This window comes from Delphinus delphis, chromosome 11, assembly GCF_949987515.2.
Source record: "Delphinus delphis chromosome 11, mDelDel1.2, whole genome shotgun sequence".
Lineage (NCBI taxonomy): Eukaryota > Metazoa > Chordata > Mammalia > Artiodactyla > Delphinidae > Delphinus > Delphinus delphis.
The window spans coordinates 90,800,535-90,821,994 of NC_082693.1; the positions used below are offsets into that span (position 1 = coordinate 90,800,535).

A 21,460-nucleotide genomic window follows, 5' to 3' on the forward strand; every position below is an offset into this window, starting at 1 on the left:
GGCAGCCTATTCGATCGCTCGAGTTGAACTTGGAGCCGGAGACAGGGTGCCCGCCACACAAAGTGACCTGAGAAAGGGGACGTGACAAGTGTGCCCCTGCATGTCACAGCCCTCACCTGCCGTCCTGAGTGCTGGGGGCCTGCCTTCCCCCCTGCAGCTGGAGCAGCCCATGACGGAAGGCGCGTGGAGCCCTGCTCTCTAACTGTGGCACCGCCTCCCATCCCGCAGGGCAGGGACTCCAAGGCCACCCTCCAGAGATCCAGGCACATACTAGGCATTCAATGAATAGTTGGGAAATGGATTTTACTGCAAATCCAGAGATGGAAAACCACAGCTAGAGAACTCCTAACCTCACAGCCCTGTTTTAAAAATAGGTCCCCTAAAAAGAATGGAAAATGGGGGAGGGAGGTGGGTAGAGAGAGGGAGCAAAAGAAAACTTGATTCGTTTCTAAATATAACTCTTGGAGAAAGATTCAGAATGCCTTGCGAAGTTGGACACATGAAAAGTTACTTTTGGTTCGATTCCAGAAGACTGTGCTCTAGGACATTCTGCAGGACACACCCCAGATCCACATGCAAAGAGACACACACCACTACTTACTTATACAGGCTGCGCACGGCGCCCCAGGAAGGGGGGGCACCCAGACGGCACAGTTCCCCCTGATGGCTTGAGGGGACACCACTGGCACTTAGATTTCACGGGGAAGTTTAAGAGTGTGTGCTTGAGAGAAAGAGAGCACCACACGGGCATGCTTCCGACTGACCACACCTCACTCTGGGGAAGCCTTGTGCGCGGCCTTCCCAGCACTGCTTCGGGCTGGCACTGTGGTGGCAGGCGGGAGCCACCCATCTCCATCTGGTCCAGAACACTGAGCGTGTGAGGGTCCAGGAGGGCAGATGACCACTCCGCTGTGCCTCGGTCAGGGTTCTGCACGGGGCCTTCCGTGCCGTGTGCCCGTGGGAACTCTGGGCCTGACCGGAGCATCTGAGAACAGCTAGGCGGTGAGGCCTGTCCCCATTCTGCAGGAACTGTCATTTCAGAGTGCACGCGAGGTCACTGTGTGTCACAACCCAGCCCCTCCTCCCAAGACAGTCAGTGAGCCGAGCCTACAAGAAGAGGTCTAGACGCAGAGAGTGACAATGGTGTGGGGTGAAAAGCTGCTTAGAAAAAAAAATCGTAATTCAAGGGCACACGATGGACAGAACACGCATTCCTGGTGTAGAACGTGCAGTAAACGTGCAGCTCACCTAGCGAGGACACTGCTGGGTTCGACCACAATCCACCAAGAGGGAGAGGGGAAAAAAAGGGAAGTGAGATGTCTTTCCAGCTGCCCGTTCTCTCTTCGCTGGGGGCTGTCCACCCAGAGGCACTTCAACAGCAGGCAACAGAAGCAGGGGTTCCAGGGCAGGCCTGCCCCAGATCCTGCACGTCTCCATCAACTTGAGAGCCAAGTTTCGGAACCTCTCTTCCGACCTCAGAGGTGGGGGCCACGCAGCATTAGCTGCGAACCTCGGGCGGTCTCCGGTTTCCATAGCGACTCAAAGTTAGCAGGTCAAGGGAGAAACGGGCGGGCTACCACCAGACCCACTCCCAGCCTCAGTGAAAGCAGGCCTGGCCTCTGCTTCAGCCCCCCAAACACTCTCATTTTGAGCCAAACCACGAATCCTTGAGTTCTCTTCCTCGGGGAGGAAGGCCTGCACTCACCTGGTCCTTCTTGCTCTTGTGGGAAGATGCCACGTGAGCCAGGTACTGAATGACTTTCTTGGTGTTCTCCGTCTTGCCAGCTCCAGACTCGCCCCTGCCGGGACAGCCAAGGAAGTTCTCAGGGGAGAGGTGGCCAAACCCTCGGCGTCTGCCCCGTTCCCACTACGAGCTCTACCGTCTCCCATTCTGTGGGGTGCCAGTGAGGGACCCAACAGCCAGGAGCAGGAAAGGGGACGGGCAAACAAATGGTAAGCTCTGAAATCTTCACTCGGGCCGTTTCCCATGGCCCTCCGCAGCCCTGACCAGAGTAAACTTCTGTCCGCTGCCTGCCCTGGTCACTTAGCAGCCTTTGCTTCCAAATGTCTTAGGAGTCAGTCTTAGGCGGCTGTCGACTCAGGGGTCAAAGGCATGTATACATGTCCCCTCGAAACTTCACTCGAAGGAATGTTTCGTGCCGTTAACCTCCTTGGCTACGGGTTTATTTATCAGCTCCTCGTTAGGTTCAGAGGACGGAGGTGAGAAGCCCAGATAAAGAAAGCCGCGGTTCGGCACCAGAGTGAACGTGTCCTGGGGGCCCAAGCAGCTCCCAGCCCTGTCTTGTTGAGAAGATGCTTGCTTTTCCTCTCCGCACTGCCACCCTCATCCCCACCGCCTCCTCTGAGGAAGGAGATTAAATCTCTGGCCATGAAATCAAGCCCATCCGTGCTGCAGGACTACTAAGGAGCAACATGAAGCCTGGCCCTTGGGCAAGCGGCAGGGGCTTGAACTGGGCATGGATCTCATCGACCTAGGTTTTGGTAGGGGTCTTCAAGAGTGAGAACAGATCAGGGTGACGCAGGACCTGCCACCCGGACAGAAACACTTACGTGCACAAAATGGACTGGTCCTCTCGGTCTGAAACAAAAGAGACATCAGGTTAACTTCCAGCAGACATGAAAAGCCTCCCGCTCCGGCTTCTGAAGAGCCGCCCATCGCCCTGCCCACTTCCCAGGAGCGTGAAGCCTGGGACGCTGGCCCTCCATGCCACCGTCACAGGGAGGAGGGACATTCCTGGGTGGCAGCGACATGGGGCAGCTGCTCCCTCCTCCGGGAGCTCAAACTGCCCGCCCTGGCCGCCCACCTGGCCCCATGACACTGAAAGAGTTCTGTTGCTCCCCCGAGAAAGCCAACCTCTGGAGAGCTCCCTGGAAGTCCACTTTCCTGCCCCACGTGTTTCTAACTGGAGGTTGACGCTGTTAGAAACGAGGGCCGTGGCAGATGTTTTAAACACTGCCCCCATCTGGGTAAGAGGCACAGGTAAGACGTGGGCTGAGCGGTGAGGTCAAGGCTGGCTTTGCCGTGGGACAGGCCTGGGCTAAGATGCTGTCTCGGCACGGCCTTCCTGGAGCCCTGGGGGATGATGGTATGCGTGGAAGTCACACACATGAAAGCACCAGTGTGGGGTCTGGCACGGGGAAAACTCTCAGGAATGGGAGTTTGGAGGCAGCTCGGAAAGAACGGCGGCTCATCAGAATCAGCTTCTGACCAGTTGCCGTGAGCCCTGTGGTCTCCAGGCCCGGGGGTCAGGAACTTTCAGCAACTCTCCCAGCTCTGTGAACCGGTCAGCAAGTATGGATATAAACAAGGCGCTCCCCTGGAAGGCAGGAGGAACGGTGATGCCAGGCTTTGAAAGAGAAGTTTCGCAGAAACGCTTTAAGATATTAGGGCTGACCTGGCTCAGGACCGAGTGTGCAATTTTAAGCAACAGCTGAAAATATAAACTCATTTTATCCCATCGCCTGGGAGACCCCCACCTCCTGGAGGTCAAATCAGCCTGAATCCAGGACCAGGCTACTGACCAACACTGGGCTGCAGCGAGGTCAGTAATTCCCGAGTCTCGGTTTCCTTATCCATAAAGTAAACATGCTACTAACTCTCTGGCAGGATTAGTTTGAAAAACAGAAAGAACATGAAAAGGACCCAGCCCGGAGCCCTGTAGACAGAGTGAACCCCACGGGTGGCTGCTGTCTGTCCACTTCCCCATCATGAAGTCGCTGTGATGGGTGGCGACGGCTTGGTCAGGGCAGCGGGAGAACTAGTTGAGAACTAGCAAGGGTTCTGGTAGCTGTCAGTGGTGTCAGTGCTGGATAGACACCGATGTCGGTGATCTGGAAGGACACCCACACCGGCTCAACTGCCCAGCCAGGAACCTGTAGGGCATCGGGAGGGTGACTCAGGGCTGCCTGTGTGTATGGCCTCGGGAGACGGACTTAGCTGTTCGGCACCAGTAGAGACACTGTGCAGCGAGGCCACCAGCCTCTCCGCGAGGGAAGCCTCCAGCGCACTGATCCCAGCAGCCTGCACGGGTGGGCATTTATGACCACCTCTTCTCCTGTCTCGGGAGGGAGAGAGGAAGTCCGGCCAGGGAGAAGTAAAAAGAAACCGCTCATCCAACACAAGCTGCAGCTGCCCCCGCCCTCCCTCCAGCCCCTGGAAATATCAACAGTGTGGGGGGTGGGGGTGTGCGGAGGGAACCCAGCCACTCACACAGACACAGCCCACACCCTGCCCCGCACCGGGCAAGGGCTCAGAGCAGACCCAGAGGGTGACCTTGCTGCACCCTCTCGACTTTCCCACAGGACCAGGTCCTGCGAGGCTGCACAGCAGGGCAGAGTCTCATAGACCCGGCAGGGTCCCGAGAAGGCAGCAGGGAAGGCGGGGGGGTGGGGGTGGAGTCGGGGGGAGGCACGGCGGGAGCGGTGCCAAAGTGGTGCCAAAGTCTGGGTAAGCCGTGGCAGCTTCCAGCACCCACCCCACCTTGATGAGTCTGGAACCAAAACAGCTAGGACGGGGCTGCACCTCCCCCACTGCATGTCGGCAGAGGCCCAGCGGCAGGCAGAGGCCCAGCAGCGGGCGTGTTCCGTCCCCGCTGGGAGAGTGGCAAGAATGTACCTGTACGGGCCCGGGCGGCTGCCACTACCATAAAAGGAAACGTTCCCATCCCTCCCAGAAAGAACTGTTTTCCCAGGGCTGCCCAGGCCTGGTCCCCGGGATGGCTGGAATTCCTCTGATTGTGTGAGGAGTCGGATGCTGAACTGCTGAACAACAGGAAGCAGAGCCCCCAAACACACACATGTGGGCGCACACACACAGACCCACTTGCGCACACGCAGGGACGTGGACACGCGTGCACACAGTGCATGTACACGGACACAGGCATGCTTAGGAGCGTGTACAGACACGTGTGTGTGCGCACACAGGCACACGTACACACACATGCCTGTGGGTGCACACACAGGTGCACGGCATACAGAGATGCACACAGAGACACGCACATACACACAGGCCTGCACACGCTTCAAATCCCAATTTCAGACCCAAACTCCTCATGTAACCTCCACCCGCCCCACCATCTCCAGCTCTCCCTCCCCTCTGACCTTCCACCTCCAATTCCTGAAGCCAAGTGACCACTGTCAACACAGCGTGAAAGGAAACCCTCCAATCCTTGCATGTTACACTTTAAAGAAACCTTCATTTGCTTTGCCAGAACATTCATTTGGGCAAATGCTTTCACAGAGGAAAAGCGATGGGAGGCCTTTCTGATTTCCTCAACTTTGCCCCCGAATCCACCTGCCCACCATGCATGACACTGGGGCCCCCAGCGTCGGTCTTCGCAGTTTTTACAGTGGGTTTGGGTCTGTAATCTCTTAGGAGGTAGGTGAGGCAGGCGCTGTCCCTGGTCTGCCCAAGCCTGTCTCACCACACTTCTGCTCGGTTCCTGAGCTCAGAAGCATCTCTTCTGGGTAGGGTAGGTAGCCGGCTCTCCGTCTGGCTCAGTTTACTCTGCCAGAGACCCGGTGCATTCCGGCTGGGACCCTCCTTAATACTCACTCCCCACATGCTCAGCTCTCAGGACACGGACCCTCGAGAGTCCAGACCCCTCCATTGTTCGCTCAAGTCCTTATTTGGGTCTACGTGGACCGAAGGCTTATTTGAAAACACCCTTCCTTCCTCCACAACAGAGGAGACAGACAGACAGACAGGAACCCGACAGCCCAGAACCAGGGGAGTGCGCCCACCAAAGACAGCCCTGTTCTGGGAAACAGGCTCCCCGCAGAATGAAGACGTTAGCCTGACTTAGGCCCCTGAACCCCTCCTGCCCTAGTACTGACTTGACGGGGACGGGGTAGAGACAGAATACCAATCTCTTCAGGGCTTTTCAACTCTTTTAAAAGCAGCAGCAGCCTTTCCTCAGGATAAAAATCTGCCCGAGTCCCTAATATGAAGAGCAGGAGATAAAAATCAGAGTTGCTTGGGCAGTGGGGATGGGGCTCCTGAGAGCACACTTTACAACCACCAGTCCATGTGTCTGGAGCAGCGGCGGAGAGAAGAAAGCCAGTGGCTGCGCGCCCTAGAGCCCGGGGCACGATCCTCGCTCTGCACGGCCCCTCGGGATGCCTGGCCCCTTGGCCTCTGGGGAATCAGAGGGCAGGGCCGCTCCAAGGACCGAATGATGCGGGTGCCTGAAGCGCGAGGCACAGTGCAGGCGCTTGGAAACTGTCCTTAATGACCCCCAGCCCTTTGCACCTCCCAGCTCCCCCACTGCGCAGCCTCCTCGGAATGACGACAGCGAGAAAGCTTTTAAGTTACATATTCGGTGATGAGGTCATTCCCTCCCCTGATTTTATTTTAAACCCCAAAAGCCCTGAGGCCTTTTGGAGCCGATTCCGATGTCCAAACAGACAGGTGTTTCCAGCCGGCTCAGAAGGCCCCGGCGCAGGTGGGCGGAGGGGAGCCCTGACCGCAGGTATTTTGGCCCAGGTACGGGCTTACGCGAGGGGCCTTCTGGCTCACTTCCTCTGTGAGAGGAGCTGCCGATTCTTGTCCATAAAAGGCCACGAGGCTTGCTCAGCCGCGATGTGACATCAGCCCCGACAGGAAGTACAGGAGGAAGGGAACGGGCCCGGTTCACCGACAGCGGCTGCCCGGGGCTGACTCACTAGAGCGCTCACTGAGATAACGCCTGCCGAGCTGCCGCGGGGCTGCTCTCTGGGGGCACCTGGAAGAGGGTCCTGCCCGCGGGACCTGTCTTCAGGTCAGCCGGGTTTCTCGAGAACTGACAGCCGTGCATACGGGCCAAGCAAAAACGAATGCAAGGGCAGCTACAGGTTGGACAACACACGTGCGTGGGGTGAGAGACGGCGCGACCCATGGCCAGCGGGCCTCAGACTGTCCACCACCAAGGGGGTTGTCTTGCGAAAACTGCATAGCAGACCCCTGTGGGACCCCTGCTCCGTGTCACCTGGGATGGGAGCCCCGGGCTGCTGGGGCAAACTCCGGGGCAGCATTTTGGTCCCAATGGGCCAAAATGCAAAGCACTTCGCCAGGTGTAAAACGTGGGGAGACCTGTGGGTTTGAGCTCAGACCCTGGAGGCTGGGAGGCTCTAGAGAGCACGCAGTCCAATCACCTGCATCTAGAGGTCAGGACACCAAGTCCCGAGAAACCCAATGACTTGGTCAAAGTCACGTAAGCTGGGCTAAGAACCCAGGCCTCCAGATGCCTGCCTAGTTCCCCACTTTGCTCCCACAGGGCAGGGCCCTCTGTGCCACCGGCCGCCCCGCCTCAGTGCTGCGCGGAACGGGCCATCCCCACTCACGATGTGTCACACCGGCCGCCCCGCCTCAGTGCTGCGCGGAACGGGCCATCCCCACTCACGATGTGTCACACCGGCCTCGCAAGCTGTCTGCCACTTTCTCCAAAGCCAGCCCAACTCACGAGCTTGGGTTACAAGCGCTTGGGAAGCAAACAGAGAGGTGAGGAAAAGCAGGTGCAAAATCATGCCTCCTGCTAGCAGAGGCTGCGGGTTGGTGCCACGCCTCAGCGGCCTCGTGTCGCGGAGCCCTGGCAGCCTGCCTGCCTGCCTGCCCCGCGGTCAGCCAGCGAGGAGGAAAGCCCGCCAGCGGCTCCCAAGCACACGGCGTGGGCACCAGCAACGTTCTTGCCAGGTACAAGGGTGGGCCCGGACCAAGCAGACGCTCAGTCAGCAGCTTCCAGGCCAGAAGCCAGCTGGCCCCAACCACTGCCTCCACCCACGTGCTCCCCTGGGTAGGGTCGGGGTTTGAAACCCAGGTACAGGAGACAGAGATCGGGCAGCCCTCCCCAACCAGCACCCCTGACAATTAGGAAGAAGCCCGAGGGACTGCTCTTTCATTCTGTTTGGAGGCAAGCGAGGCCCCCGACAAGCCCTCTCTTGGCCAAAATGCACCCGGCGGCTCACACAGGTGGGCTCCCAGCGCACAGGCAAACCTGCCCAAACCACTGCTCGTTGTTTATCCACCTTCCTGCGGGCAGGGCCGGAAGCAAAAACTTCATGTGGGGCTGCTGCCGAGGATGAGCCTTCCAGGATGGAGGGAGACTCCAAAGCCACGTGTGAGTGTAGACGGCCCACTGCAAAGGCCACGAGGACACCGGGGGGACCTGACAACCCCCGAGGCCAGTTCTGCCCTGCTCTGAAACAATCCCTCGGGGAAAAGAAAAGACAGGCAGGAGGAGGCCCTGGCTGAGTCTGGTACAGAGAGCACTAAGCCACAGGTCACAGCTCTGCGGAGGGCTGGGCTCTCGGGGGAGGACAGGAAGGAAGAACAAAGGGACACGAGCAGGAAATGAGATGGACACCACCAGGCAAAGCTCAGGACAAACCTGGCTCCAAGTCGGAGCACAAACAGCTCTCCAAGGAGGACAGCAGGCTTTGCGAATGCCCCATTCCCAGGTTCGGTCAAACCTGGAGAACCAGGAACACAAATGCTAGGAGACGAACCACAGTGGCACGTGAAGATGCTCCCTGCAGAAGCCAGTGGCTCCGGTCGCCTTGAGAAGGGCGCTCAAATGAAATAAAAGATGGGCTGGTAACTGTTGGGCCAGATTTTGCTCCTGGAACAGGGCTTCTGTTCTTAGCTTTCAGCTTAGAGCTCTGCCCTATTTGCGTCTGCGGTCCAGCTCGTGTTGGAGAGACCAGCTCTTCGACAAGAGTCAGGAAGCCCAGCTGGAATGGCACCCCGAGCCCCAGTCAGCGCTGTTTGCCAGAAGAACGGAATTTATAACAAAGGTCGATACTGGGCCATTAGCCTTGGTCAAGACTAAAGGGATTTTACAGAAGCCACTTACGTTATCCTGACTTTTAGGCCTGCAGACTCTCAGCTCTCTTTATCTCTTTAGTTTTAGGGAATTTACTTTGTTCTCCTCTGATAGCTTAATTCCAGAAATCAGGCAGGGGAAGAAAGCAACCCGTTTCTCCAAACGCACCAATGTTCAGCCCTGACATACCGGGACATGCTCTCCTGGGGTCTCAGGGCCAGAACTTGGGAAAACAGGAAAAACGAGCTGCTAGGCAGTGTTCAGCAGGTAGTGAGAGAGGAACTAGGCCAGGGAAGTTAAAAGCAAAAAGCAGGGCTTCCCTGGCGGCGCAGTGGTTGAGAGTCCGCCTGCCGATGCAGGGGACACGGGTTCGTGCCCCGGTCCGGGAAGATCCCACATGCCGCGGAGCGGCTGGGCCCGTGAGCCATGGCCACTGAGCCTGCGCGTCCGGAGCCTGTGCTCCGCAACGGGAGAGGCCACAGCAGTGAGAGGCCTGCGTACTGCAAAAAAAAAAAAAAAAAAAAAGGCAGCTCAACCATTAGAGACTATACAGGTGAGTTTTTGTTGTTTGTTTGTTTGTTGGGGCAAGGGGGGTTACAGTAACAGAGACATGGGCCCAAGTTCTCGACCACCGCCAAAGTTTCAGGTTCCGAGAGGTCACTTCTTTCTCCTTTCCCACTTCAGCCGGCCCAGAGCAACGCAGAGCCGCCCTGTTGGGTTGGATTAAAAACAAAACAAAAAAAGCAAGCCGAAAGCTGAATCCTTGAAAAGGACCCATTAACCACAGATTCCTCTTCTAGAAAGACCGTTATATAGAAATGAGACTGACAGGCGTGACCACAATTAAGTAGCCTCATTCCGCGGGCCGACTTCCCTTCTGGGGGGGCCTGACCAAGCAGCCTCCTTGTCCGGGCTTCGGTGTGGGGGCAGGGGGCCAAGGGCTGCCTGTCATGACGCCCCTCTGGTAGCCCACCAGCACATCAACAGAGGACGACTCCAGTGCCACGGAGGAGCCGTCTCTCGCGTGCACAGCATTCTCCTGAAGACCCCCGAGGCCACGTCGACCCCAAGGCCTCGTGCTGCCATCTGAGGCCCATGGACCACATCAGACAAGCTAGAGGCTGCGTCTGCCACTGCACACCTGTGTATCACACGGTCACTACAGGGAATCAGCTACAACAAGCCACTTCCTGTACGTGCTGGTACCCAGAGCCTGGCCTCTGGGAGGATGCTCACCGAGGAGATTAAGAAGCCACCTGAGGAAGCACTTGGTCATCACTTTCATCACGCAAATGGGAGCGTGGATGGACGGGATACGCCGTGTGCAGGTCTTGCGGAAGGCAGGGGCTGTTCAGTTAAGACACTGCATCTCCAGGTCCCACTGCTACCTTCTAATGGGCACCTGTCACAGGCCAGGAACTGTACGCACGGCCCCTTGTTTGATCCTGACAGTAAACCTGCCAAGTACGTTTATCCGGCCAAGAGGCAGATGAGAAAATGAAGGCCCAAAGTGGACCCCAGTCCGTCAGGACGTGACAGAGCCGGACGCTGACCAGTCTGAACCCCGCGCTCTCTTTTCTGCACACTTCTTGGTCACAAGGCAAGCTTCTCCCTTAAGCGAAGGCCGAGAGAGACCCGGCAGACGCCTTCTGCTGACCTACTCCAGAAGCGCTGTGTCATTTGTCAAGGCGGCCCCCGAGATAGGTGGGCCCCCAGGTGCTGGGCCCTCGCGCTCCTGCTGCAGTGCACCTGCCTGCCTCCCAGGCCGCCCCTGCCCCCAGCAGGCCCCACAGGGGCTGCGTCCAGCGTGGCCGGCCGGCAGGGGCAACCGTGTGGCAGGGGTGACAGAGCGCAGCCCTCGGGGTGAGCTGCTGCCTCCAGGCCTCCCTCAGACAGCGGGGCCTTTGTGTGCCGCCGGCTGGCAGGGCTCCCTGGCAGGGCCTTAGCCTCCTGGCCGGCACATTCCTGCTTAAGTGGAATCATCACATCCGCGGCTTCCTCGGCGGCCTGTCCCGGTGAGTCTGCTCAAAGACATGGTTTACTGGACCCTCGAAGCACTTCCTAGCACCTCCCCAACATGGAGCTTTTCCTCAGAAAGACCTTGGAGGGCAGACAGCTTCACGGGGGCAACAGGCGGCAGGGCCGGGAGAACGACGAGAGAGGGGCAGGAGGGCCCCTCCGGCCCTAACCAGCCAGCAGGACGGGAGCATCCCTCCAAACACCAGCCAGGGAGAAGGAGGACCCACGGCGCCCTGGAGGATGGGCACCAGGGCGGGAGTCGGGAGACCGGGTTTCTGGGGCTGGCTCTCTGTGGGCCTTTGGGCAAAGTTAGTTAATGTTTCTGGGCCTGTCCCTTTACCTGTGATGCAGGAGGGTCGTCCTCAGATGTGAAGAGAACGCTCGAATTCTGCCCTTCCTTGTTTACCCGAAAAGGTTAGTCAAGCACCAAGAGGCATGTGGACACTCACCGGGCCCTTGGTGACCAACCACTCCTGGGGCAGCTTCCGCTGAGAAGCAGAGGTGGGATTAGTGCAGAGCGAAGGGTTAAATAGTTCTTGGATTAGTTTAGGTCTGGAATGAGAGCAAACCCTGCTGCCACTCCCCCAGAAATGCTGGGAGCTCATTAAAATACCATAAAGTCACCGAAAGTGAACCAAACCTGGCATTCTAACTAATTAACAAAGAAGAGGGTCTTTTTCTTCTATTCCTGGGGAGATAACTGAGCTCAAATTCTTCAACTGGCCAGTTCTCCTGTGAGAACACACACACTCTTTCCCACGGAGGGTGGAAGTCAGAAGCGCCCTTTCCCCACCCAGCCGTGCGTCTGGCAGACCACGTGCTGCTTCTCCCGAATTCCCCAGGCAGCCCTGGGTACCCTGTCCCCGCAGGGCGGACGATGCTGCTTCTCCCGAATTCCCCGGGCAGCCCTGGGTACCCTGTCCCCGCAGGGCAGACGTCTGCCTCCCGCTCTCTCATTTTCCCGGCCTTCCGCGCTTTACAGAATCCTGAGGAACGGTTCAACCACAGGTAAGAAGACCCAGTAATGCCCAGGACAACAAATTAACCGAACGGGAAAGCCAGGGTTGGGAGGGTGAACCTACCAGGTCACCGCAACTTTAATTAAACCCAAGGCTGAGGATTAAAACAAACAAGACTGGGCCGGGCACGTCTGGGCTGTGCTGCAGCCATTTACTGACATATACCTGCAGCCTTTCCACAGGAGCCGACCTCCAGGGTGCCATTCCGACCACCCTAGGCCTCGGCGGCCACACCTTCCTCTGAATTCCCAAGACAGCCGACACCTGCCGCAGTCACACTGGCACCAGGTGGAGGTGGCAACTCGTCCTGTTAGACAGCTTTGGCCACAGATCCCTGTGTACAAACATGTCTGTCTCTCCACCTGGATTGCCGTCACCTCCGGTGCCAGAGCAATGTACTCAACCTCTCAGTATTCAGGCACTTTCCAATCTCCTACCTCCGTGGCCTAATCCAGGCTACCATATGCTGCCATGCCCCAACCTGTGCCCACGGCAGACAGCACTAATCTATCCCAGCATTCCTTGGCACTGAGTCTCACATCCTTTGTCAGCACAGGGTTAGTCAAGGCACTACTGATGGGAGCTGACACTTAGAATAAAACCAATCTGCAATGCTTAGTCCAGTGGTTCTGCAGTGGGGACAATTTTGCCCCCCAGGGAACATTTGGTAACAATGTCTAGGGGCCTTTTTGGTTGTCACAACTGCAGGGGGAGGGTGCTGCTGGCATCGAGTGCGTAGAGGCCCGGATACTGTGAAGCATCCCATAATGCTCAGGACAAACTCCCCCCCCCCCATAAAAAAAAACAAACAGAGAATGGATATCCAGCCCCAAACCGTCAGTGGTGCCAAGTTTGAGAAACCCTGGCTTCGTCCGACAAACAGGTAAAGTAACCATATAATTCATCATCTAAACGGGAGCGCTTCTGAAAGGGAGAGAGGGCAGTGTTAGTACTAACTGCAAGACGGCAGGCGTAAATCAGGACTTACAGGCAAACCAGAGCATTTAAGAGATGAAAGACGGAGGGAGGTCCCTAGGAGAAGTCAAAGAGCTCATCTCATAAAACTCTCCAGACAAAGTCACCAACTCCCCTATTTGGCAGAATAAATGCTACTATGTCATAAGCCACGGCCAGCTCAGGGAGGAAATCTTTTTCTAGTTCCTGTTTAAAGAAAAAGCAGAAAAGGAACTGTCTGGCTGTGGCTTTTAGGACGGAAGTGTCAGAGAACAGACCTGTGTTCCCCTAAGCCAGAGGGGCAGCATGTGCTTAATAAGTAAGACACGCTCTCCAAAAGAGAGCCACTGATTCTAACAGCCTGTAGACCCCAAGGCTCCACTGTCCATACCTGACTCAGGGCAGGCACCAAAGGCTCCGCTCGAGAACTTCCTTTACTGGCGAACCATCTTGTCCTAACAGGGGCAACTTCTGTTAATTAACTTCCTCCCTGTCCCAAGAACAAGAAATCTGTTGCTGATTGCTTTGCGGGTCAACTGTGTGTGACAAGAGGGAACTTGGAAACGTCCTCGGTCAACATGGGGGCTGAAGAGCTGCACCGGGTCTAACATGAAGCAGAAACGGGCAAAAACTTCTCAGATTGAAGTTTAGAAAGTACACGGACCCAGCACCCACACAGGTAATTTTAAAAAAGCAACAAGATCTTAGGTTTCCTGTGCCTACAGATGTCCAAAAGATGAAAACACCCACCCATTCACCCTCATAACTTGGGGTGGCTCCTCAGTTCCCATCAAGGCCATTCCATTATGGCCAAGACTTCCTGATCAACACACAGGAAAGCTCCAGTCCTCTGCAAGCTCCTTTTTTTTTTTTTCCACAATTATATCCAACCTATAGCGCTGACTTTTGCCCCTCAAAATTCTTTGTGGTTGTTGAACACACAATAATTGGGCGAAATCTCTTTGGGAAGAAGTCCCACAGATTGTCAGAAAAAAGGCTGGCAGTTCAGTTCCAGAGACTCCGACTCCTGGCACCATGCTGTACATCACCACATTATTCTTATCATAATGGCTTGGGAAGAAGTGAAAAATCCCACTTGCTAGAAATCCTTTCAGGTCTGGGATCCAAGTGTGGGAACATGCCCTAACTCAGTCGTGCGGAGCTCAAGAATACTCCAGGGTGCACTTCCTGCATGAGGCCAATTATGAGAGCAAGGAGAAAAGTGACTCATAACCTCTAGAGACAGACTCAGGCTCTTCCGGAATCCCACAGAATGTTCTCCTACCAGACTGTTCTAGTTAGCACTCTGAAACAGACATCCTACTTTAAAACTAAAGGGCTGGCTTCTTCAACGAATTTTGATAGACGTGAACATGAGCCAAAGGGTAGGCCAAACGTGTACAACCTACGTAATTCACCAAGCTTGGCAATGAAACACCTTCCACAGCACTGTGTGGATGGTACAAGACAGACCCACACGTTGCCACTTTAAACCACTAAACCAGGGACAAAGTTGTTAATACGATAAGACTCATCACCACCACAGCCTAGATTGACTACAAAGTTTAAAGGAAAAAAAAAAAAAGGATGCCCATGTAATAGGACATGAAAAACCACTATCCATACAAGATATGAGAACATAGCCCTGTGCTAGGGAGTTGACTAAGCTCTGAGAATATAAAGGCAACCTGGGTCCAGTCCACACCTAAGTCAAAGTATTACCAGGGCTAGCCCAGACATCCTCCCAGGCTGGCAGTAATGCTTCAGTCGTGCCTTTAACAAAAGACTGGAGACTTGCCAGCTATTGCAGGGCAGATGGAACAGGCGTGGCGGCTTCAGGCAGAGAGGCCTACTGGAGAAATGTAAGGAGTTCCATGTAGCCAGCAAGTTGGAGAGGTAGGCAGCAGGCCAATTACAAAGGGCACCGTATGCTGCTGGAGGGTTTAAGGGTTATCTCTGGGGCAATTGAGGAGACTTTTCAAGAGTTCAAATCGGGGGTTTGATCAGATTTGCATTCCAGAAAGACGACTCTCTGATAGAAGCACAGCGAGAGGGCTCTATTAAGAGCAAAGGTTAAGAGGCACAGCAATAGTACAGGCAAAAAATTGTAGAGGCCTGAACTAAGGCCAGGGCCACAGAGACAAGAGGGGGAAGGAGGTCAGAAATGTTAAAAGAGCTAAAATCTATAGAGAGCGCTGACTGGCTTGGAAAAAGGGGTGAGAGAGAAAGCGGACAGTGTAAGGGGAGCCAGGTTCCAGGCTTGGGTGACTGGGTGGATGGAGAAATGGCAGCCGGAAGCAAGTGGCTGGCAGCAATCAGCTAACAGAGCCGGTCCTCAGCTGGAAAGTGATGGCGAAACCACTCGAGTGGATGGGCCATGGTCCAGAGGACGAGACCTTGAGAAGCACCAGGTGTAACGGGGGAGAAGCATGCAGATGGGCAAGGCAGAGATTAGGGGAACCAGAGAGTCACAGGAAGGAAGCGCTTTCAAAAGGAAGTGGGTAAGACTGTCCAATCCTGGGAGAGGTTAAGTAAGATAAGAGCTCAGAACTCCACAGAAGGGAGGGTGGCCTTTGTCACACAGAATGGGGGGCACGACGTGCAGGGCAAGGAGTGTGGCTGAGAAGAGTTGAACAGAGGTGGTAAGCACGGATACTTCCTCTAAAAAGCTCCACTATGACGGGGGAGAGAGAGCAGAGACAACCTACAGTAGGGCACAGAATCCAGGAGAGACTTTGTGTGTTTTTTTTTTTTAAAGATGTGAAAACTCAAGCATGTTTCCAAACTGTGTAGAAGAGAAGAGGTGAAAAGAATGAAGGAAAGGAAGTAACTGGTGGAAGAGGGGGCCTGGAAGTCAGAGGACTGGCACAGGAGCTCCTGACAAGAATGAGAAATTGGGAAAATAATTAGGAAATGCATTTTTTCAAGCTTCTTGAACATTCTATCAACATACAAACATCTCCTTTGATAGCCACTGGTCTTGACTCTCACGCAATGGCTTACAGACCTCCACAATGCACGGCCCCTTCACCAGGGCCATCAACACCAATGCAGCCACAAGATCACCGTGAAGGAGCACCTGCAAAGATGCCAACAAGGCTAGAGGTAAAGACTCAGCCCCTGGGAAGGCCACGGCGCTCACCTTGCATCATACTCCTGTAGGCGGTGTCTGTGATGGCGTAGATGTGGGGAGGCATCTCATGTCTCTTCTTGCCCTTATACATTTCCACGATCTCTTCGGAGTAGATGGGCAGGTTCTTATAAGGGTTGATGACCACACAGAACAGGCCTGAGTAGGTCTGAAAGAAAAGAGCGGCAAACAGGAATGGGTTAGCAAGTCTGATTCTCAACGTCGGGCACACTTTGTGGCAAAATGCCTGCTGCCTCTAAGGACCCCGAGTCAGCCTGATGTGAAAGCCCCCCCTGGAGCCCCCGGTTCTCCGGGCCCCACTCCGGCAGACCTGCCGAGGCGCTGGGGCACCAGCACCATCTCTGCTCTTTCAGTTGAGGGGAGCCTCCCTCGACTGCAAGACTGCTGCCAGCCGTGCACGCTGACAAGCGTGTGCAGCGGGCGAGATCTGGGGCAAGCTTCGTGGACAGTAGGAGTCCAGTTACGAAACTCAGATCCAAGGACGATAAAGATGTGTTTGGCATCGTGAGAGATGCACAAAGGGAAAAGGATTCGGCTGCAGCAAGCAAACGGTGTGGAAATACAAATTATTCTACCCTTAAGGACCCTCTGAGATATTCAAGCCTAAACTTTCCCAGCACTGGGAAAGACTCATGGCACTCCTCAACCATCTAGGATGCTTTGTGGGATGACAGATCGCTGACAGATACTTCTCTCCCTGGAACCTTCCAGAGACACTCACATGAAAATCTCTAAAAAACTTAAAGACCGGGGCTTCCCTGGTGGCGCAGTGGTTAAGAATCCACCTGCCAGTGCAGGGGACACGGGTTCAAGCCCTGGTCCGGGAAGATCCCACATGCCGCAGAGCAACTAAGCCCGTGCGCCACAACTACTGAGCCTGTGCTCTAGAGCCCGCGAGCCGTAACTACTGAAGCCCGTGCACCTAGAGCCCGTGCTCCACAACAAGAGAAGCCACTGCAATGAGAAGCCTGCACACTGCAACGAAGAGTAGCCCCCGCTCGCCGCAGCTAGAGAAAGCCCGTGCGCAGAAACAAAGACCCAACGCAGCCAAAAATAAAAGAAGATAAAATAAAAATAAATTAATTAAAAAAAAAACCAAAAAACAAACTTAAAGACCACTTTCATGTCCCCTGTGAGCCTTCTCCAAGACTCAGGTCTCCTCTTGAAGGGGAACCCAATTCGTCAACACTCCACGTGAGGCTCCCGAGAATACACCCGATACCCCAAGTCTGAGATGACCAGGTTAAAATCAGACCCCAGAGTCAAACCTCAGCAAGGGCAAGTTTCTTAACCTCCCTCTCCCTCCATTTCTCAATCTGTAAAATGGGCACACGCAGACTAGTTGATCCTCACTGAGTGGTTATGCGGATCACAGCACCCAGCACAGCCATGGAGAGAGGCTCAGAGTAGGTCAGGAAAGCAGTTTCCGGTGGCAACGGTCTAGACAGATCTGCCTTTCTTCAGTGTCCTCTTTTTCTAATAATAATAATTTCCCCACTATTTTTTTTTTTCAAGATCCTTCTCCCCGACAAGGAAAAAAAGACAGACTCCTAATAGCTGGACGAGACCCCCTGAGACCACCCAGGTGACGGGTGCTCATTGTGGGGGGACAGCTTTCTTTAGGTAGCTGGAGCAACCCAAGCACCTTATCCCTAGGGAAACAGGCCACAGGCCCAGAAGAAGCCAGGCAAAGCGAGGCTCAGAAGCCGTGACTCACACCTGCAGCCCCGACTGTTGAGTGATGGCTGAAGGCCACGAGGCAGTTCCTGGCAGAGCTGGGAGCAGACCTAGGTTCCACAATCCCCCCAGTGCAGACCTCCTTGGTCATGGAAGCTGGTTCTCCGAACTCCTCACATCTTTTTGCTTCCCTTGCTACAGGTGGCCTCGACCCTCACTGTCCACAGTGTTGCCCCCCGATCCAACAGCAGGCAACATCTGAGGGGCTGGGTGTGTGTCAATCCAGTCCCTTCCACCCTGCCCACTCCAGTCTCGCCAAAACTGAGGGTGGATCTTGTGGCTGAATCCAAAGACAGGGTCCACACAGGAACCAGTCGGGAGCACAGAGGCCCTTCCCAGCACTGGCCAAGGGCTACAGGTCTTGGACTTTTCAAGCAGAAGTCAGGCTGAAAGCAGAACTCGGGAAGGACCCACCAACCACGCACCGGCCCCCGTGCAAAAGAGCAGATGACCTTGGAAATGAACAAGGGTGCCTGACTGCCTCTTCTGCGTGGAGGAGGGGACGCAGGGCCCTGAGTTTCCTTCTTCCTGGGATAATCAGTCAATTGTTCTCCCTCCAACTACTCTCTTCAGGAGGTACCAGGAAAGCTCTGAAGCAAAGAAGTCTGCACGAGGTGTTGGCAACCTGCAGCTCAGGTATTATGGGAAGACGGGAGCACGGCGGGAAACCTCTGGTTTTCCCTCCATGACTGTCGGGTGGGGCTGAGATAGCAGGCCAGGGAGCAGCGAGGTCATCCCAGGAGCTCAGAAACAAGTGAGCTTTGTTCCTGGGGTTTGAGAAAACCCACACTCTAGGAACTCCAGCCCGATGAAAGCGAAGGACAACGTGGCCACACGTTTAGGGCGTGCCACGGGGCCAGATGTTTGGAAACAGCTGGTGGTGACGGCAGAAGGGGCCTGGGTTTTACTAGGACAAGCCTTTCTGACAGCTGGGTGGGCAGATGGTCCCATGGGGGGGTTCAAGAGGACCTCAAAGTTCTCTGGGCTAATCCCATCAAATCAGTGGATGATGAAACTAAGCCCCGAGGAATGAGCACTGCAGCTCAGGTGGGAGGAAGGGGCTGTACTGTGAGCTCATCCTGCTGGAGGCCCATGGAGGCGCAGACACTGAACAAGTGGCTCTGCTCCCACACGGCCACACCAGGGAGCTGCTCCATTCACGGGCCACAGAAGCTCTTTGTGCCCGACTGCCCCCTGCCCCCGGGCCTGCCCCCACCAAAGAAACAGACAGAGCAGCTGTGGCGCAGAATTAGCCACGCTCCCCACAACGCCAGGCAGACACACCGCACAAAGGCTCCCGGGGTCGCAATTTGGAACAGCGTGTGCAGAGAGAGGGCCTGTGAATGAGGCAGCACCCCCTGCCCAGGCAGCCCCATCGAGCGGCTCTGATCTCCCCGCAGCTCTGCACCTGCTGGGGGTCTCCATTAGGGCAACTGCACAGACAATCGACTTCCTTTTGGTGAGGATGCCAAGGAGGAGGCTGGACCGAAGCAGGAGGATCTGCGCACGGGAGATGCCAGCAAAGAAGCAAAAACGGGAGTTAAGGCCTAACGCCTCCAGCTGAGGAGTTCTGGAGAAAAGGCTCTGGTCCTGCCCACGAGTTGTAGGCGCAGGTCCATGCCTGCCTAGAGTAAAACCCACGCTCTGAGAAGCAACTAACGTCAAATGCACTTTCCTAATATTTCTGTTTGCAGCCAGCTGATAGGCAAGTGCAGGCAGGCCACCGACTTGTTTCACACTCAGCAATGCTCTAACAGGACCCAAGCTGAACAGCGACACCCATAAAAGGCCGAGCAGAGGGTCGGAATTACCTTCACCTACGACAAAAGGGAGCAGCTACAGAGCCGAGGCTCTCCGCGACCCCAGGGCTGGCTGGTGCTTTACAATGCTTTCACGACTCCTCATAGATGAGGAAGTGAGGCCCCACGTAGCCATGTCAAATGGTCAGGAAGGGCCAAGACTGGAACCAGATCCTGGAGGCTCCAATTCCCATGACCTGAATCACTCTGCTTTGCTGAGCAGGACCCATTTCTTAGAGCCAGCGGAGTGGTTCTAACGTAAGCAGTTGAGGATGCCAAGGGGAGAGTCCCACTCCCAGACAACAGCACTTAGCTCCCATCTCCCCTCCACAGACAAGCAATGCTTCCTTTAAGGCTGTTTGTTTTTCTGCAGGTCACTAATGCTGAATTTAAGTGGTTAATACCCCGAGGGACAGGGGCTTTTAATTTGGTCCATACAATATTTTCATCAAGAAAGACAGAGATACTGAAACCCGAGTTCCAGTCTCAGGCCTGCCAGCACCTGGCTGTGTGACTCTGCATAAGTCCCTTGCCCTCTCTGGGCCTCAATCCTTCCCACCTGCCATATCAGAAGCCTGGGCGAAGCTGGTCTATAAAGGAGGACTTTTCCACTTAACACCAGTCAGTGTATCTCCTTCTCGGCAGGTCCTCCCTCCCGCCTACAGTCCCACTCACTTATGTAAATAAGCCCTGGAGCCTCCCTCCCGTGCAGAGCCCGCCCACTTTATGTAGATGAGCCCTGGAACCTCCCACCCGTGCAGAGCCCGCCCACTTTATGTAGATGAGCCCTGGAACCTCCCACCCATGCAGAGCCCGCCCACTTTATGTAGATGAGCCCTGGAACCTCCCACCCGTGCAGAGCCCCGCTCACTTACGTAGATGAGCCCTGAGTAGTAGCGCTCCTTGAGGTTGTGCAGCACCGAGGCTTCGTTGAGGCACGTGAGCTCCGCCATGTCCTCCACCTTGGAGAACTTGGGTGGGTTCATCTTCTGGATATCATCCTTGTTCACCTTCACCTTCTTCCCGTTCTCCACCAGCTCCACGATGGCCTCCTCACCCATCTCTTCCTTGAGGCTGGCGGGCTCAAAGCCACTCTTGTCTGAAGGCACCCATACCAGCTTCTTGGCAGCCCAGTCGGCCTGGGCCAGCGGGTTATTGATGAAGTTTTTATCCACATAGAGATACTTATCGGCAGCTTGCTGCGCCATGGTGACTTAGAGCCAGGACCGGGAGAAAAAAAGGATACAACGTTAGCTACAACTATACCAGCCACAAAGAGATCACTCGCGTCATGTGTTTGCAAACTGTACAGCATTATAATAAGTAAAATTATATATAACCAGATCGTACAATTTGTCAAAATTTTCTCGCCCTCTACTTTCGGGAGAAAGGTGTACATCACTGAAAAAACAAGTTGATATCAGAGATTCTGTAAGGAATTAATGGTAAGATGTATCCCAGGATTGATGCACAAACAAATCTATAAACAACGATTGTGCCAAATGATATGCATAATAAGTCTCAGACAGATGTAATTAGAGTCACACTAAGCTATACCTGCTAAGGCAGGAAAGTGACCACACAGTTTAAGAGGACTTCCAACAAGAACGCATTTCTAGTTAACCCAAAAAAGGCAACTGACTACAAGTGCACAGAGTGGAAGGCTCCAGTTTAAAAAACTTTTTCCTATTTCACGGAGTCAACCAAGAGAAGAAAACACAACACCAATATGTTGCCAACAGATTTTAATTCCATCGCCCCAAGAAATAAGGCGAGAAGAAAAGAAGTCAGGCTCCAGGACACATCCTGGAGAGTAATGAGTGCTTCCCTTCTGAGGCACTAATGTAAAAAGGCAACGCTCATAATTTATGGGCGAGGAGAACATAAGTCCATGTGTGTTTGCCTTTTTTGAAGCTGATTTGCAAAAGAAAGATAAAATAATGATCCCTCTTATCTGAGTGG

At 54.9% G+C, this 21,460-nt stretch overlaps 1 protein-coding gene across 3 annotated transcripts in view; it reads right to left on the reverse strand.

The window, feature by feature from the left end:
* The window catches only part of MYH9 (myosin heavy chain 9), a 92,965-nt gene that overhangs the window by 39,459 nt on the left and 32,046 nt on the right, over window positions 1–21,460 (reverse strand). For all 3 annotated transcript variants that reach the window (XM_060025585.1, XM_060025586.1, XM_060025587.1), the window contains exons 2-5: window positions 20,374–20,711; window positions 15,954–16,110; window positions 2,572–2,599; window positions 1,706–1,799 (exon numbers count right to left, since the gene is read on the reverse strand). In XM_060025585.1, the coding sequence (XP_059881568.1) occupies window positions 1,706–1,799; window positions 2,572–2,599; window positions 15,954–16,110; window positions 20,374–20,706 (612 nt within the window). In that variant the 5' untranslated portion in view covers window positions 20,707–20,711. The remainder of the gene's footprint in view (window positions 1–1,705; window positions 1,800–2,571; window positions 2,600–15,953; window positions 16,111–20,373; window positions 20,712–21,460) is intronic.